Source organism: Chlorocebus sabaeus, chromosome 14, assembly GCF_047675955.1.
Source record: "Chlorocebus sabaeus isolate Y175 chromosome 14, mChlSab1.0.hap1, whole genome shotgun sequence".
NCBI classification, from domain to species: Eukaryota; Metazoa; Chordata; class Mammalia; order Primates; family Cercopithecidae; genus Chlorocebus; species Chlorocebus sabaeus.
Genome location: NC_132917.1, coordinates 74376184 through 74394710, shown reverse-complemented (window position 1 = coordinate 74394710; position 18527 = coordinate 74376184). Strand labels below are relative to the sequence as shown.

Genomic DNA, 18527 nt, shown 5'->3' with positions numbered 1-18527 from the left:
AAGGGATGGGAAATTAATATTTATAGAGCACCAGTCATTTGCCAGGTTTTATGATAAGTGCTTGCTCATATATTTTTCTCATTTAATCCTCACAGCATCCCTGCAAGGTACGTGTTTGCTCATTTATAGATGAGGAAAGGAGGCTGACCAAGGTTAGTAACTCGAGAGGACTCCCATGACTGGGATTGAAGACAGTTGGGGTTGAAGAGGGAAGAATGATTGAGGATGGAGAAATATTTTTATGAGACCCATGTTCTATGTAATATTTGGGCTTCCTTCTGCCCTTATTAACTTTTTCTCAGTTTCTTAGTAACACAGCCTTTAGAAAAATTCTCATTTTGGGCCAGGCATGGTGGCTCATGCCTATAACTCCAGCACTTTGGAAGGCCGAGGCAGGTGGATCGCTTGAGCTCAGGAGTTTGAGACCAGCCTGGGCAACATGGCAAAACCTCGCCTCTACAAAAATACAAAAAATTAGCCGGGAGTGGTGGTGCTCACTGTAGTCCCAGCTACCTGGGAGGCTAAGGTCGGGGGACTGCTTAAGCCCAGGAGGTTGTGGCTGCAGTGAGCCAAGATTGTGCCACTGCACTCCAGCTTGGGTAACAGAGCAAGTTCCTGTCTTAGAAAAAAAAAAAAAAAAAGTCATTTTGTCTTAGCTAAAATTACAGGAGGACATTTTCAAACTAGAGGTAGGAGCAGGGGCTACCACAAGTTAGCTGCTGGGCAAGCTGCCAGAGGTAGGACACTGGGCAAGGAGACAGGCACTGTGGAGGCTGGGCTCAAGGGACTCCAGATCACTGTCCTGGGCCTTGAGGCTGTCACTCCAGGGATGGGACTTACGAAGGAGTTAGGACAGGAAGCCCAACAGAGAATGGGATAGGTGCTCAGAAACTCTGATCTTCAGAGAAGGCTCTGGTTGCTCTCTTTGCAGACTGGGCAGTTGCAGACCAACCGAGCTCGAGCTACTGTGGCCCCCCTGCCTATAACTCCTGTCCCAGGCAGAGCCTCCAAGATGCCAGCAGTCAGCAAATCTTCCTCAGATGCCTTCTTTCTGCCTTCAGAGTGGGAGGAGGATCCCTCAGGGCCCTAAGTCACCAGCACCAGAGCCCAGCTGCCCAGCTTAACCACATCCATGCTCAGGTTCACATAATGGCTATCTGTGTGTGGTCAGACCTGCTTTCTATCCACCTGAGCCTCTGTGAGTGAGGGCTGACTGGGAAACAACAGCCTTCCCCTCCTCTGTTTCGCTGCTGTCCCACTCCTCAAGTCGGGAAGCGACACACCCGAGCCTGTCCCTTCTCCAGCAAGGACTCTCATTTTCTTTTGAATCATTTGATACTGTTTACACAGGTGAAGATTAAACACCCAGTAAGCTTCCACCATTGTTAGGAGCATTCCTAACCCAGAATTTCTTCTTGTAGCTCTGTGTAAGCAGGTGGATGAGGTCAGATCACCTTTGGTAAACAGGACCTCAGGAACAAGGATGAGGTTTTCAAAGCTCATAAAAAACAAGTAGAATTGAAATCCAAGCCTCATTTCAGAGCCTGTGCCCTTCCCGCTACACCACCAGGCGTAAGCCTCCAAAAAGACAAGTGCTTGGTACCTACATGCAAAGTGTGTGTGTTGCGGGGTGGGAGGGCTGCCATACAGCCCAGAACAGGGGAGAGGATGGTGTAAAAAAAACCTACTCCTTTCCTGTTACTCTCTCCCTACACGTACCAACCTTCCTGTTGCTCCCTCCATCCACAGAATAATAGCTACCATTTATAAAATGTTTACTCTGGGCTGGGAGCAGTGGCTAACACCTTTTATCCCAACACTTTGAGAGACTGAGGTGGGATGATCACTTGAGGCCAGCAGTTCGAGACCAACCTGAGCAACACAGTGAGACCCCCATCTCTACATAAAAAATATTTTTTTAAAAAAACCACTCTGTGCTTCAGATTACACTAAATACGTATAATGTATCTAATTTCATACAAAAAGCCCTGTGAGGTAGGGCCCATTATAGCTTTCCCATTTTACAGAGAGGCACAGAGGAAACTGAGGGTTGCAGATGTTATACAACTCACCCAGGGCCACAGAGCTCATGTCTAGCCCAGGGCAGCCTGACTTGACTCCCCAGGCACTGAACCGCCACACTCCTGTTGTTCCCTTCCTGGACGCCTTTCCGTGACTCTCAACACATTCCTTGTTCTCCTCTTGATCCCCACCACACCCAAGCCAACCACTGTGTCCCCTCTTTTTCTGTTCACACACATAAACTTCTTAAACCCAAGCTGACTTTAATGAGAATTTTAAAATTTTTAAATAGGTCTCTGGCAAAGAACAATGCAGGAGTAAGAATCCAGGCACAGTCCAACATCTCCCTGAGGCCTCCTCATGGGCCCCTCAAACTGCACCCACTCTGACCATGCACCACTTTCCACAGACCTGGTCCCGCAGCTGTCCCTTCCTTTGGGGAAGTGGAGAAGGGACGGCTTTAGTAGGATACAGAGCCCATCCCTCAGCCTTGCCATCTGCCCCACTTCTTAGGACTTCCTGGGATTGTCCTTCCTTTGACTCCCCTATCCCTCTGGTCCCCTGGTCTCATACAGCACGGCCCCTCCCACCTTCTGGCTTCTGCTGGTTCTAATCATTTTCTTAGATCCCTAGTGCCACCTCCCCATGGTCCTCCTTAGCCACCTCAGCCTTGCCCTCCTTCTCAGGTAGAGGCCTCTGACTTGACCCCAGTCTTGTCAATCCCTATTCTAGACAGCTCACAGTCCCAGCTCCCTGAGGCCCCGCTTTTATGGACCTGGCTGTACAGGGCTGAGTTGTAGCTTTTGCTGCCACTGCCAGTTGCAGTACCAGGTTCAGGCTTGGGAGCAGGGAGGGGCTTTGTGCTCCGAGGGGGTGGCACAGCATAGTCATCAGTGGCAGGGTTGTAGGGGAGCTCATAGCCCTCCTCCTTCACCCGGGCTTGGCACCACCATGCATCCTTGGGCTCCCGAGGCAGATCATAAAGGCCCTGGGCAGGGACTGGGGCCAAGCCTTCAGGTTCATCATAGATGGGGTCCTCTTTGGGGTCTGTCAGCTTGGCCTTCAGCAACTGCTGCTGCGCATGCTCAAACAAGTCCCAATAGAGAGGTTTCTTCCGTTGCACTCCCTCTCCTGCCCAGGCAGGGGTGCTGTCCAAGGGGTCTGAGTATAGGGAGTCCTGGGAAGGGCATGGAGCAATTCGCAAGGAGTCTAAGGGCTCAGCGTACAGGGCTGGGGGGCTGTCAAGGAGCTCTTGGGGGCCAGGTGGGGAAGGCAACTTCCCCTCTGCCACCTCCCCTTCATGGGAATCAGCTCTGAGAACATCGTGCCCCTGTCCGGCCTTTCCCTGGGCCTTCTGCCGGTGGATGGCAGTCTCAACTGCCTGGAAGATGTCATTTCCCTGTGCTGTCTGGAAGGTGAAGGTTCCAGGGCCGGAGGGGCAGCGGCGGCCGGCCTCGAAAGAGAACATGACCTGAGGAGGGTAGAGAGGGAAACACATTACCAGGAGCCATCAGAGGAAGTGAGTCACAGGCCTGCACTAGTTAGGGTATCTACAAAGAAGAGACCACCTGGGGTCACCGGGTAGGCAAGAAAGGGGGATCCAAAGGTCAGAGCTTCCCACCTTCTGTCCTGCCCCACCCCTCCCACAGCTGCCCAACCCAGGAAGCCCTCCCGGACAGCCCCTGCACCTTGTCCCGGCCATAGCGACGCAACAGAGTGTAGGGCCAGGACAGGAGTGGCTCCAGTATCTGACTCTGGGCCCCCATGGTCAGGAGAGTCAGCCTCTCAGTCTCCACCCTCAGCACGTAGGAGCCATGCAGGCCACAGCGCTCGGCGGCCTCAGTCCTCTGCACCGTTACCCAGAATTGGGATCCTGGAAGGCATATACGATTAGACAGCTGCTGGGGGAGGGGCGGGGGCAGCAGTGGGGACCCAGAGCACTCATGAGCGTAATGTCCAAGCACTCACTTGGAAGCCAGATCTTAGGGCCTTCCTACTTCCCCATGGGCCCCTGGGTATCCACCCACTTTCCAAAGGCCCTCCTCCTCACTCCATCCCTGCCCCGGCTTCTTAGGCGTCTACCTTCCCAGGTGGGGCTGTACAAGGAGTTCTCCAGCATCTCCAGGGCAGAAAGCTTAGGTGGGTTATCGGAAGGCGCCAGAGTCCAGCTGCCTTTCTGTAGTAGAGAGAGAGCATCGAGAAACCTGTAATTTTCTCAACGGGGAGTGGGTGTCGGTCTGAGCCAGCCCCATTTCTCTGCCTCTGTAACTGCCCCCACCCCGCATCGCCGCAGCTCCTCACCGGAAAGGCGTTTCGGCACAGCGTCTGCACCCAGGCTGCACTGGACGGCGCGTCGGCCGCCAGCAAGTGCGAGCGCTGAGCAGTGTCCAGGCGGAAGGCAGTTGCGCCGGGCTCAGGCGGGGTCTCCACGGTAACAGGGGCCACACTCACACATTCAGCCAGACGGATCACCTTGCAGTCCAGGCGGCGCGAGCTCCCTCGGCCACCCCCAGAGCTCGACCCCTTATGGTCAAAGAACTCGAGCCGCGCTACGCCGTGAGGACTGGCCGGGTAGAGCACGGCCCAGGTCTTCCTCCACCTCTAGGGAGAGAGTGAGAGGGCTGGAGAGTGAGTGGCGTGCGCGGGCGGCCCGGGTCGCGACGGGGAAGGAGGGAGCGGCGCAGGTCGATTTGGGGTCTGGGGCTTCCAAACGGGGGGGCGAAGTTTCCCAAGGAGGATGCCACTCCGTCTCCCCAGGACCAGAACCCCGAGACTAGAGACGCTTCCTGGGAGCGTACAAAGCAACTTCGCGGGACAGTCACAGGCTCTCCAACTGCCCGCGCCGCGCTCCAGCCTGCTGCCCACCTCTCCCTGTTTCTGGGCTCTCTCACCCACTACTAGCCCGGATAAGGTTCGGCATCCGTGCCCCAGACTACCTTGGTCCCAAAGCGCTGACTCTGCAAAAACAGCGGCCCTTCCATCACTGCTACGTCCATGGCCCCCGGCGGTTCCTTCCGCGCTTCCTGGCCCTGCGGCGGGAGGCGGGACGGGAGGCGGAGCCGGGTTCCCTGGAGGCGTTTCCGCCCCTCCCCGGCCCCCACCGGCAGCCGCTGGGGGGTCGCGGTGGGGTGAGGGAGAAGAGCGAGAAGGAAGGGTGGAGGCCCCCGGATTAGCCTGGCGCTACCCAGGCCCCTACCCGCCATCGTAGGGGCGCGCCGGTAGCTCCACTGAAAGTACTCGGTTTTGGCGCGAGGACCCTGGCCTCTGGACGTGGTGGCTGCGCGTGACGTCATATGTCCAACGTGACATCAGAGTGAAAGCCATGACCTCACCCCGAAAGCCCCCGGAGGCACCGGAGAGACCCACACGGGCCTCCAGAGCTTCAGTTCCCCTGGGCGGGCCCGCCCCCAGCCCCGCCCGAGCCGAGCTGTTTACACTCCGCTGACCCGGGACTCGGAGGGAGGGTTGGGATTGAACCGCTTCCCGCCACCACTGGGGCCGCCCCGCCGCCCGGCGGCCGCTTGCATGTCAGCTCCCTGACCGCAGAGGCCTGGCCTCCATGCCGCGGGAAGAGAAAGCTTCTTTGAGCGGGCCGGGAGGGCCGGGGAGGGGGAGGGGGCGCAGCAGTGGCCAGCTCCACAGGGAGGGAGGACCCAGAGGAGGAGAGGAGGGAACTGGCCGGGAGGAATGGAGCGAGAAGGCGGAATGTGGGAGGGCTCAGGGGGATGTGGGAGGGAAGAACAGAGAAGGGGGAGAGAGGGGGAGTCTAGTCTCCCCTGGCCGATCTTTTTTTTTTTTTTTTTTTTTTTTTTTTAGAAGTCCTAGGACTGATCTCCAGGACCAGCACTCTTCTCCCAGCCCTTAGGGTCCTGCTCGGCCAAGGTAGGGGGAGTCACGTTAACCGCAGAGGGAGAGAGTAGGGGATGGAGAGGATGTGGAGGGACCAGAGAAAACGGTGGTGTGGGATGGAGTCGAGGGGAAGCCACCCAACTGAGAGTTTGATTCTTGTCTAAGGGCATGTGAGACAGAGTACAGAGAGGAGGCACATACCGGAGGCGGGGGGCTCCGGGTGTTCTGAACAGGGCCACCAGGCGCGCTTTAAGGGAGGGGGCTCCTCCGGGAGGCCCTACCCCTGGGTCCCCAAGCCAAAATGTCCCCAGAACAAAGCTGCCTTGTTGGATTGATTGATTGGGTTGGGGGAAGCATGTTGACGGGGGCTTGCTGTAGAGGGGCTGTTCTCAGCCCTAGGCAGAGAAGGCCTTGGCTGAGGAGCCATAGCGCCTGGCCTCCGGTTGCCCGGTGACAGCGATGGTGGTATTGGCAGGAGGCTTGGACAACCCTACCCCATCCCCCACCCAGCCTTAAGGCCTGGCCCTCCTGGGCCTCTTGACCCTGCAGGGCATCTGAGAGCCTGTGTACTGGGGAGGGCATGCAGCAGGCTCTCCAGGTGAGCTTTGGTGCCAGCCTTCCCTGCCTGGGAATCTGCTGGGTTAGGACTCTGGGCTCTCATTCAGGGGATCTGTGATCCCAGGGACGCCTAGGGCCCCTTACGTGCCTCTCTGCACAATCAGTACAGCTGTCTGTCCTCCCTCTGGGTAAATGGGGTCATCTGGATCCCTCCCACGTCCGCCCCTTGGCTCTTGTCAATCTCTCTCCTCCTAACCCAGGGCTTGCTTCGTTCCCCTATACTGAGTGCTTCGTTCTTTTCCTATCACCTTCTATCTGTTGTCTCTCTCCTCTGTGTCTTTCTGTTTTTCTCTCTCTCGTTCCCACAGTCTCCCTTCCTCTCACATCCTGTCTGTCTGGGTCTTCCTCTCTGCATGTCTCTTGCTCAGTCTCTGTCTCTTTTTCTTGACCCTTCTCTGACTCTTGATCTCTCATAGCTGTCTCTTATCTCTGGGTCTCTCAGACTGTGCCTCTATGACCTGTGCCTCTGCCCTTATTTAATGTGCTTCTCTCCCTGTCTCTCTTGGTCCCTGGGGCTCTTTCCTGCTGTCTCTCGCGATCTCTGTCTTACTCAGTGTCTGTTTTTCTTTCGTGACTTCTCCCTCTCTTTCTGACTCTGGGCCCCATTCAATCTCAGTTTCTCTCACACGTACTTTCTCTCTGGGGCACCCAGGCCTTCCCTACCATGCGACCTGTCAGTGTCTGTCAGTGGAGCCCCTGGGGGCTGCTCCTGTGCCTGCTGTGCAGCTCGTGCTTGGGGTCTCCGTCCCCTTCCACGGACCCTGAGAAGAGGGCCGGGAGCCAGGGGCTGCGGTTCCGGCTGGCTGGCTTCCCCAGGAAGCCCTACGAGGGCCGCGTGGAGATACAGCGAGCTGGTGAATGGGGCACCATCTGCGATGATGACTTCACGCTGCAGGCTGCCCATGTCCTCTGCCGGGAGCTGGGCTTCACAGAGGCTACAGGCTGGACCCACAGTGCCAAATATGGCCCTGGAACCGGTGAGCAATGATCCAGGCATATCCTAGGTATTACCTAAGTGTGGCCGAAGTTCAGGGAAAGGGAACACCAGGATGGCACAGCCATAGGGACGCATGACACCAAGAACAGCCAGCATTGAGTAAACCCATGGGTGACAAACCAAACAACATAGTTACTTCTCAGAGCTGTGTGACCTTAGGCTAATTGGTGCTTTCTCTGAGCCTTGGATGCCGTGTGTGCAAAATGACTAGATGATGTCTAAGTTCTTTTCTGCTGCAAAAGTATGATCCTACAAAGCCATCAGCAAAATAGCCCAGATACAGGTGAGCCCTGTACAAATAAAGTACAGTTGGTTTCATGGGACGCTAAGAGCAGGTAAATGATATCTGGATGTCCCAAAGTCATAAGGGGTCACAGACACTGCAGTTAACAAAATCAGGCTATAGGCCCGAGCTAAAATTAACAAGGTGGTACTGTCTAAGGACAAGTATAAAATCTAGGACAAGTATGAGTGTGGGTGGTGGAGGCTTAAGAACAGTTCCCTAGGTGAGGCCTAGGACTGTGCCCATGGTATGAACCCACAGTGGGATTGATGGACAGAAGCAGGTGCAACCTGCAGCTGATCCCCCAGTTCCCACTGGCTAGACCACCTGTGGAATTAAGTGTCATTTGTAGATGCTGTGTTTTAAGAGGGACAGTAGAAAATGGAAATACTTTCACAGGAGAGCTGCCTAGATGTGAAAGATTCAGAAGCCAAGTTTCAACAAGGAATTGCTGAAGAATCAGGGAATTGATATGGAAAGTAAAAGCCTTGCATAGCAATGACATAATGGTTGTTTTCAAACATGAGAAGGACAGTCGTGTGGCTGAGGGATTTTTCTGATTGGCACCAAAGGACTGAATCAGATGTGGTGGGGGAAAGTCACGAAGAGTCACAAGGACTTTGATGACCTTGAACATTGGCTAGGACAGATGACCTTTGAGGCTGCACCTAATTCTGAGAGGAAGTCAGTGATACTCCACAGGGTTCAGGCCAGGCACGGTGGCTCACGCATGTAATCCCAGCACTTTGGGAGGCTGAGGCGGGTGGATCACCTGAGGTCAGGACTTCAAGACCAGCCTGGCCAACATGGTGAAACCCCGACTGTACTAAAAATATAAAAATTAGCGGGGCATGGTGGCTGCGCTTATAGTCCCAGCTACTTGGGAGGCTAAGGCAGGAGAATTGCTTGAATCTGGGAGACGGAGGTTGCAGTGAGCCAAGATCATGCCACTGCACTTCAGCCTAGGCGACAGGACAAGACTTCTTTTAAAAAACAAAATCAGGGCTGGGCGCGGTGGCTCAAGCCTGTAATCCCAGCACTTTGGGAGGCCGAGATGAGCGGATCACGAGGTCGGGAGATCGAGACCATCCTGGCTGACACGGTGAAACCCTGTCTCTACTAAAAAATACAAAAAACTAGCCGGGCGAGGTGGCGGGCGCCTGTAGTCCCAGCTACTCAGGAGGCTGAGGCAGGAGAATGGCGTAAACCCAGGAGGCGGAGCTTGCAGTGAGCTGAGATCTGGCCACTGCACTCCAGCCCGGGCCACAGAGTGAGACTCCGTCTCAAAAAAAAAAAAAAAAAAAAAAAAAAAAAAAATCGGGTTTCGGACAGAGAGAAGAACAAGGGCAGCACAGACAGGGCGAGCACACAAGAGAATGCAAGGATGTGATGAAAGGATCTTGGATGTCCAAGCCTCACAGATAGATCAAACTCCTAAGCCCCCATGTATTGGCTGTGTGGTCTTAAGCAATTTACTTAGCTTCTCTAAACTCCAGTTTCTTTATATAAAACGGTGTTCTGGCAGCTCTGTTCTAAGAATGATCACATATGTGCACACCATGGCAGAAAACCTGGCACACAGTAGGTACCTGATTAATTGTACCTATCATTGAATGGGTAGAGACTAATCAGAACATCAGGGTTGATTCTTGGTTTTTTATTCACCCTATCAGGTTCTTGAGTACCCCCAGATCACACCAAACTTCCCTCAATCTTATGCCCCCTTCCTATTCCCTGCCAGGGTCCCCTGTCCCTTCTCCACCCCTTATCATACCAGAAAGATGGGATCATCATGGCCAGGTGGGAGGCATCAGCACTCACTCTTTCCAACATCCCCATTACTCCCCCATCCTCCCTCCCCAAGCTTCTCTGTCCCTTCATCTCCCCTTCCACAGGCCGCATCTGGCTGGACAACCTGAGCTGCAGTGGGACCGAGCAGAGTGTGACTGAATGTGCCTCCCGGGGCTGGGGGAACAGTGACTGTACGCACGATGAGGATGCTGGGGTCATCTGCAAGGACCAGCGCCTCCCTGGCTTCTCAGACTCCAATGTCATTGAGGTCTGCACTTCCTAGACATACACACACATACCACCCAGGATAGCCAAGAGGACTGTGGGGTGGTTAGGGGAGACATTAGAAAGTAGTTACCACTGGGGGATCATTTGGATTGGTGGGAGGCTTGGAAAAGCAAATGATAGAGCTCCTAGATGCTGTAAAATCCAACAGGGTTTTTCGCATTCGCATTCAAGGGGCTACACCTGGCATGAGCCTCTCCAGCTTCATCCCTAGTCACCCCTGGGGCACCTGGTGCTCTCCTTCTCAAAGGTTCCTGCTTTCCTGAGACATCTTCCTTCTGACTTTCTCCTCCTTCAAAGCCATTTCCTCTCTGAAGTGCGCCCTCCTGCTCCAGGTTCAGGGAGGTGCTCCTTCCTAGTGTCCTGAATCCTCTCTGGGAGCAAGCATATCCCCCCGCGCTGCTGGCTGCAAGAGAGTCCACACCGCGGACTGCGGCCATTGTGGTCGCTCTCTCAGTGCCGCCTCGGGCCCATCTGGCCACTGGGTTTACAGCAGGCGCACCAAGCAGGGTTCCTTAAGAGTGGCAGGACACAGGAAAGGTGCCACTGGGATTCTTTCCCTGCTTGTGGCCCCGCCCCCAGGTAGAGCATCACCTGCAAGTGGAGGAGGTGCGAATTCGACCCGCCGTTGGGTGGGGCAGACGACCCCTGCCCGTGACGGAGGGGCTGGTGGAAGTCAGGCTTCCTGACGGCTGGTCGCAAGTGTGCGACAAAGGCTGGAGCGCCCACAACAGCCACGTGGTCTGCGGGATGCTGGGCTTCCCCAGCGAAAAGAGGGTCAACGCGGCCTTCTACAGGTGAGGGGCCGCGGGCACCGGGCGGAGCGGGCCGGGATTGGGGTGCTCCCTGATGAATAGCCTTGGGAGACATCTGAGCAGGTCCGGGGCACGGGAGGAGCCGGGGGTCGAGACGCGCGGGAAAATATGGAGGCCGTTGCGAAGCTGGATTGTTGGGAAATCTTGTGGGACCACGAAAGGTGCCCCAAGGGAGTACCTGAAATGGGGACCAGTGAGGGTCCCGCTCTCTCGCGGCCGACGCCTGACTGGGCAGGCAGATTCCTCGGCCCGGGGCGCGCGCCGGCCTCGCGAGGCCACTCCCAGGCCCTGGGGCGATTCCAACGCTGGCGCCGCTGGCCAGCGAGTTCCGAGTTCAGCAAGGACGCGGCCACCCCTGGGAGGCGGCGCCTGGGTGTGTCCCGCGCGGGCTGGGCGCCCAGGGTCTGGGGACCCCGGGACGGCGGCGCGCGGTGGCCGAAGGGCGCCAGGAGACACGGCGCCCCCTCTCTGCCCGGGCCGCCCCCGGGCGCGTGTGTGAGCGCTCGAGCCCTCGGACTCCTGGAAGTCCTGGCGTTTCCCAGAATCTCTTTTGGCGAGGTCCAACCTCTCCACCTGCGTTGGAGCCCTGGGGTCCAGTCTGGCTTCCAGGGAAACGCATCACCCTGGGAACTGTCTGTGCTTAGCGTCTCCCTTCCCTGGAGCATCTACTTTGATCTTTTTGAGAAACTGCCATTGACAGCCAGACATTTATTTGGAAATCTTTACACGCTCTCTCTGTAATCTACTTTGTAAGTCAAAAATCCTCCCTTTCTTCAGTGGTTCCCTAGATCAGTATTGCTGAAGGGCCTCTTGATGTCCGGATAGCTTTCCGCCGGCACACTACTGCAGATGGGGTCTGATGCGGCCAGCCACGATAGAAATCCTCAACCCCGACAGAAGCATGCTCGGATTACACTGTCTTCCTACTGCGGCAGCTTCCCACTGCTTATACTGAACTTGTCATCACCTAAAACCAGTTCAGGTCTTCCCTATGCTTCCTACTGATAGAGCAGCCTTTTCCAACCCAGGTATAGGTGACGTTTACCCTATTACGTTTGTTTTGATACAGAATTTAGAAGCCATAAAAAAGCCATGATGATCCCATGAGATTATCTTGAGTCCTGATGTGACTTTCCATCTGTCATCCCTCTCAGCCTCCTCTGCTGAACAGACATGGCAGCTTTGCCTTCTGGCTTCATCCAAATGGCTAAAAGTTGTTGTGAAAATGTTTAAAACCAAAGTCTAACTCTTCTTGCAAAATGTTCCTGCAGATTTTCATCAAGCTTCTAATCATCAGCTGTAAAATATGTTCCTTCCACCAACTGGGAAGAAACAGAACACTTCAATGATATAACCAACATTTCACCTGATCTATCTACATACTTCTTATCTGTAATGAAATCATGGGAGATTTTGTTAGTCTTTGATAAAAAATCCAGAAATGCTACATTCACAGTCATTCTCCAGCCTTCCAATTTAGTAACCCTGTCAAAAAAGAAAATCATAGTAGTTTGAGCCTATTTTTACTGAAATCCTTTTAGGTCTCTTAAGAATCACCTTATTTTTTCCTAAATGCTCACAAACTTCTAGTTAATAATTTATTCTAGAATATTACTTATGTGTAGATTGAGGAATTGAGGAATCCTTTTTCGCCTTTTTTTTATTTTGAAAGTCAGGATATTATCCAGTCTCCAGTCTTTTCTATACCTGCTCACACTTTCTTTGACTTGGCTCTGAGGCTCATCTGAAATGTCTTTCAGTACTGAGGATTTTCAGTACTTTATCTGGCTTGGACACTCAAACCACTTTAAAACAAACATGTGCTGTGCCTCTTTACTTTCATCCATCTTGGGGCTGCATTTCCTTCTCTGTGCTGCTTACCTTCCCTAATTTAAACCCCATGTTCTGAAAGATGCATAGCATTTAAATAGACATTTCCAGTGAAGAGGATAGCATGAACAAAGGTGTAGAGATCCATTCACCCAATATTTATTTACTGAGATCTTACTGTGTGCCAGGTACTGTTATAGACGCTAGCCGTGGCTCATGCCTGTAATCCCAGCACTTTGGGAGGCCAAGGTGGAAGGATTATTTGAGCCCAGGAATTCGAGACCAGCCTGGGCAACATAGTGAGACCCTGTCTCTACGGATAATTTTTAAAAAATAAAATTAGCTGAACATGGTGGTGCGTACCTGTGGTTCTAGCTACTTGAGAGGCTGAGGCGGGAAGATTGCTTGAGCCCAGGAAGTCAAGGCTGCAGTGAGCCGTGATTATGCCACTACACTGCAGCCTGGCTGGCAGAGCAAGACCCTGTCTCAAAAAATAAATTAACTAAGGCTGGGCGCGTTGGCTCACACCTGTAATCCCAGCACTTTGGGAGGCTGAGGCAGGTAAATCACCTGAGGTTGGGAGTTCGAGACCAGCCTGACCAACACGGAGAAACCCCGTCTCTACTAAAAATACAAAATTAGCTGGGTATGGTGGCATATGACTGTAATCCCAGCTACTTGGGAGGCTGAGGCAGGAGAATCACTTGAACCCAGGAGGCGGAGGTTGCAGTGAGCTGAGATTGCACCAGCCTGGGCAACAAGAGCGAAACTCCATCTCAAATAAAAATAAAATAAAGTAAGTAAATAAATAAGTGGTCAAGGAAGGCCTCTTGGAGAAGGCATCATTTGAGAAAAGATTTAAAGGAGGTGAGGGCACAAGCTATGCAGACCTCTATATAAACATTTCCAGGAAGAAGGATCAAAAATGAAAATATTCTGGGGTGTGTGTGCCTGTATGTGTGTGCGCGCGCGCGCGTGTGTGTGTGTGTGTGTAGTGGGTGATGAGATAAGGCATTCTTGTCCTTCTCCTGGAGGCCACTGTGGCTGGAGCTGAGTGAAAAAGAGGAAAATGGTAGGACATGCAGTGTAGGTGGTGATCAGAAAAGAATGGGGAGCCAGATCCTGTGGGCCATCTGGGAGAGGCTGGCTTTTGTTCTGTGGGAGGTAAGGAACCACTGGAGGGTTTGGAGCAGGGTTGTGACATTGGGCTTCCATTTTTTTCAGTACTACTTTCACTGCTTTATTAGGAATAGACTGTAAGGGATGCAGTAGAAGCAAGAAGTCAGGTGGCTAGTTATGGGGTTATCGTCTTCTGAAAGCCACGTAAAGAAAGTGAAAGGTGATGATGACCAGCGAAAGTGGTGAAAAATGATCAGGTTTTATAGATAGTTGTGATGTGAGAGAGAGGAGTTAAGGCTCTCCAGGTTTTTGGCCCCAGCTAAGTATGGAATTGGCCTCACCTGACAAGCAAAATAGTGGATGGAGTATGTTTTGTTGGGAGATGGGCTTGGGGGTGGAGGGTAGGAACTTGGTTTTAGATTCTTTAAGATTCTTTAAGACATTGAAGTGGTGAGGCTAAGTTAGGCAATTTAATATAGGACTCGGAGTTCAGTTGAGTAAAACATATAAAGTCCTGAAACTGGACAACATACCAAGGAAGTGAATGTAAATTTAAAAGACAGAGAGAAAGAGGCCCAGAGACTGAACCTTGGGGAGACTAAATATTTAAAAGTCAGAAGATAAGATGAAATGCAAACAGTGAGGTGAGGTAGGAAGAAAACCAGTGGAGTGGAGTGGCCTGGGAGCCAAGTAAAGTGCTTCAAAGAGGAGAGAGTGACCAGCTGAGTCAGTGCTGCCCAGACCTAAAAACATGAGGACTGAGAAACAAATGCTGGATTTAGCAACAGGGAAGTCACTGTTGTCCCCAACAGAGATGATAATGAATGGCTTATATTTGGAAAACAGTAAGTTAGCAAGAGTAGGTTTATACTGAGAAATAGTGGGAGATCTAGATAAAGGGAGGCCAGAAAATGGAATGCTTTAGGTGCCAAATTGGAGAGCTTGGCCTTTGCCTTATAGAAAAATTACAAATAAAAGTATTTGTATGGGACAAGAATAAAGCCAGTGTTTTTGAAAGTTTGCCTGATAGTAGTAGATGAGGAGAGGAGGGTCTGGATGCAGTAAAACCAGTCAGGAGTTTGTTCTAAAATTGAAGCTTATCAGGAGGGTAACAACAAAGATGGAGGAAAATGAATAGATGTAGGATGACTGATAGAACATAGAGAATGAGAGAAGAGACACCTAAAATGATGCCGACACTGCCTGAAAGAAGGATGGTACCAGCAGCCATCTCTGGGCTTCAGGTTAATATGAATTAGCTTTAGAGATGGGCCATCTTTAGAAAGTTTGAGACGCAGGAATTGTCCCCAGGTATGCAAAGCTGAAATAATTTTTAGAGATCAGGAATATTTGTTGGACATATCGGAATCTCATACTAAGTCTGGGATATAAAGGCTGGGGAAAGAGATACACTAAAGCGCAGAGACCATTTTTCTTGGGGAAAGAGATTGCGGGAGTCCTGGGAGATTCTGTGATGGGGCTATGATCTAGATCCTTCACAGGTCAGGCCCAGCAGAGGGAGCATTCTCGCAGGTGATACAATTATGAAAGACAGGCAAGATAGTTGTGAACAACTCTCCCCTCCCTAGGGGGAAAAAAGATGGATCTGCTAGCTTTTAGAGGAAGTAAGATTTAGGGAATGAGAAAATCAAAACCTGATGTATTAAACATTTTTCAATTTGTTTTGGTAGTTCTACCCTAGAACCTGTAAAAGTTGTAGAACTTTAGAATAAGAAAATAATGTACAGATAATTGAACTATTTCCTGCTCTTTTACAGGTAATGAAATTGAGGCTCTAAGAGCTTCAGTGCTATTTAAGAAGTCACTCTTCTAGTTCATTTCAGCTTGACAGATGTTTATTGAACTCCTGTTTGCCAAGTACTGTGCAAGGTGCTGAGAATACAAAGGTGAATAAATGACAAGAGAGGTTATTAGGCTGCACACCATAGAAGACCTTATAGGCCATCATAAGGATTCAGGTCCTTATAATAAAAGGATTGGGAAGCCATTGATGTTTGGGTTTTTTTGTTTTTTTGTTTTGAGAGGGAGTCTGGCTCTGTTGCCTAGGCTGGAGTACAGTGGCACAATCTCTGCTCACTGCAACCTCTGCCTCCCCAGGTTCAAGTGATTCTTCTGCATCAGCCTCCCGAGTGGCTAGGACTACAGGTGCCCACCACCACGCCCAGCTAATTTTTGTATTTTTAGTAGAGACGAGGTTTCACCATGTTGGCCAGGCTGGTCTTGAACTCCTTACCTCTGTTGATTCGCCCACCTCGGCCTCCCAAAGTGCTGGAATTACAGGCGTGAGCCACCGCTCCTGGCCATTGAAGTGTTTTTTGTTTGTTTGTTTTTTGAGACGGAGTCTCTCTGTCACCCAGGCTGGAGTGCAGTGGCTTGATCTCGGCTCACTGCAAGCTCCGCCTCCTGGATTCACACTGTTCTTCTGCCTCAGCCTTTGGAGTAGCTGTGACTACAGGCGCCCGTGGCCACTCCCAGCTAATTTTTTGTATTTTTAATAGAGACAGAGTTTCACTGTGTTAGCCAGGATGGTCTCGATCCCCTGACCTCGTGATCCACCCGCCTTGGCCTCCCAAAGTGCTAGGATTACAGGTGTGAGTCACTGTGCCTGGCCCATTGAAGTGTTTTAATGGGGAGGGCTGTGAGATGGCATGATCAGGTTTGTGACTCCAAAAGATCATTTTGAATCTATTTATTTTTCTTTTTCTTTTCTTTTCTTTTCTTTTCAGACAGAGCCTTGCTTTGTCACCCAGGCTGGAGTGTAGTGGTGCAATCTTGGCTCACTGCAACCTCCGCCTCCCGGGTTCAAGCAGTTCTCCTGCCTCAGCCTCTCGAGTAGTTGGAGTTACAGGCACGCACCACCGTGCCCGGCTAATTTGCTTTTTTTTTTTTTTTTTTTTTGTATTTTTAGTAAAGATGGGGTTTCTCCATGTTGCCCAGGCTGGTCTTGAACTCCTGACCTCAAGTGTTCTGCCTGTCCTGGCCTCCCAAAGTGCTGGGATTACAGCTGTGAGCCACCACGCCCGACCTTTGACTCTATTTCTGAGAATGGTCAGGAGAGGAGCAAGATATATGGATTGGAGAGATTTAGGAAGTAAAATTGACAGGACTTGGTTATTGATTGACTTTGGGATCCAAGAAAGGGAGAAGTCAGGATTTTTTCTTTTTTTTGAGACGGAGTCTCGCTCTGTCGCCCAGGCTGGAGTGCTGTGGCCGGATATCAGCTCACTGCAAGCCCCGCCTCCCGGGTTTATGCCATTCTCCTGCCTCAGCCTCCCGAGTAGCTGGGACTACAGGCGCCCGCCACCTCGCCTGGCTAGTTTTTTGTATTTTTTAGTAGAGACGGGGTTTCACCGTGTTAGCCAGGATAATCTCGATCTCCTGACCTCGTGAACCGCCCGTCTCAGCCTCCCAAAGTGCTGGGATTACAGGCTTGAGCCACCGCGCCCGGCTGAGAAGTCAGGATTAACCCCTAGATTTCTGGAATGGATTTTGCTGAGACAATTATCTTTCTTCTTCTTTTTTTTTTTTTTTTTTTTTGGACCTACATTACATTTTAGATTACTTTCAGATCTCTACCTAGAAACATCAAGAAGACAATGAAATAGATAAGATTATGAATACACTTTATATTGTGTGTATTAGATTATGGTGTGAATTAGACCATATAGAGGGCCCTATATGAAGTGAGAACAGAATGCCTAAGATAAGAGCTCCACAAATTTTAATGACCAGATAGGGGAGGAGCCTGCAGAGAAGACCAAGAAAGAGCAACCAGAATTAGGAATAGGCGGCTCTGGGCACACTGCCTAGGAGTCAGCCCTGCTCCCTGGGGAGCCACTCCGGAAATTAAAAATATTTTAATAATAATAAGCAGAATTAGAAATAAAACCAGGATATTGTAGTGTTATAGCAGCCAAGGAAAGAGAGGACAGTCAGATGTTGCAGAGAGGTCAGTAAGATAAAGACTGAAAAATATCTGCTGGATTTAACAAAATAGAAGTTTGCAGAGTGATAGGTAGGGAAAACCAGAGGAAGTGGGTTAAAGAATGAGTGAGAGGAGGCTGGGCGTGGTGGCTCACACCTGTAATCCCAGCACTTTGGGAGGCCAAGGCAGGTGAATCACCTAAGGTCGTTTGAGACCACCCTGGCCAACATGGTGAAACTCCGTCTCTACTAAAATACAAAAATTAGCTGGATGTGGTGGTGCATGCCTGTAATCCCAGGTACCTGGGAGGCTAAGGCAAGAGAATTGCTGAGCCCAGGGGGCGGAGGTTGCAGTAAGCCAAGATTGTACCACTGCACTCCAGCCTGAGTGACAGATCGAGACTTTGTCTAAAAAAAAAAAAAAAAGGTGCGGAGAGAGGATATAAAGATGGTAAATATGGACAGCTCCTGAAAAATGTTACTGTGAAGGGGAGGAGAGATGAGTAGAGGGTGTGTATGTGTGTGTGTATATATGTGTCTGTGTGTGTGTAGGAGTGATTTGAATGTTTAAAAGGATTCAGTTGAGAAAAAGAAATTGTATGCAGGACAGAGAAATTGTAAGAGATGGAATTTAGAAACATTTAGGGACAGTAGACTTAGAGAAGAAAGATAGTTGAAAGGAATGAGAAGAGGATATGCAAATATAGACAGGTTTTTGTTTTGGGTTTTTTTCTGTTTGTTTGATTCTTTGTTTTTGAGATATAGTCTCTCTGTGTTGACCAGGCCGGAGTGCAATGGCACCATTATGGCTCACTGCAACCTCGACCTCCTGGGCTCAAGCAATCCTCCCATCTCAGCCTCATGAGTAGCTGGAACTAAAGGCTCGAGCCACCACATCTGGCTAATTTTTAAATTTTTTATAGAGACGAGGTCTCACTATGTTGCCCAAGCTGGTCTCAAATTTCTGGGCTCA

General features: G+C 51.3%; 3 protein-coding genes across 12 annotated transcripts in view; 2 read left to right on the top strand and 1 right to left on the bottom strand.

The window, feature by feature from the left end:
- Positions 1-1323, top strand: part of M1AP (meiosis 1 associated protein) — a 91195-nt gene extending 89872 nt beyond the window's left edge. Inside the window, exons 9-10 of the mRNA XM_073023109.1 lie at positions 96-152; positions 932-1323. Of these exons, the coding sequence (XP_072879210.1) occupies positions 96-152; positions 932-1090 (216 nt within the window). The 3' untranslated portion in view covers positions 1091-1323. The remainder of the gene's footprint in view (positions 1-95; positions 153-931) is intronic.
- A 939-nt stretch (positions 1324-2262) lies between these two features.
- DOK1 (docking protein 1) lies at positions 2263-5427 on the bottom strand. Of its 2 annotated transcripts, XM_007970128.3 has the most exons (5): positions 4959-5427; positions 4324-4623; positions 4105-4198; positions 3711-3895; positions 2263-3493 (listed from the first exon to the last, which is right to left on the bottom strand). In XM_007970128.3, the coding sequence occupies exons 1-5, from the start codon at positions 5313-5315 to the stop codon at positions 2705-2707; spliced, it is 1725 nt and encodes a 574-aa protein (XP_007968319.1). In that variant the 5' UTR covers positions 5316-5427; the 3' UTR covers positions 2263-2704. The 2 variants fall into 2 exon arrangements, with proteins under 2 accessions (XP_007968319.1, XP_037863080.1); XM_038007152.2 differs by lacking the exon at positions 3711-3895.
- Positions 4544-18527, top strand: part of LOXL3 (lysyl oxidase like 3) — a 22983-nt gene continuing 8999 nt past the window's right edge. For 3 of the 9 annotated variants that reach the window (XM_073023101.1, XM_073023100.1, XM_073023097.1), the window contains exons 1-5: positions 4544-4933; positions 5839-5904; positions 7142-7466; positions 9665-9828; positions 10428-10642. In XM_073023101.1, coding sequence (XP_072879202.1) covers positions 7154-7466; positions 9665-9828; positions 10428-10642 — 692 coding nt within the window. In that variant the 5' untranslated portion in view covers positions 4544-4933; positions 5839-5904; positions 7142-7153. Of the gene's footprint in view, positions 4934-5467; positions 5550-5837; positions 5905-7141; positions 7467-9664; positions 9829-10427; positions 10643-18527 lie in introns of those variants that run through there. The other 6 variants (XM_073023099.1, XM_073023098.1, XM_073023103.1 and 3 more) reach the window with 6 other exon arrangements.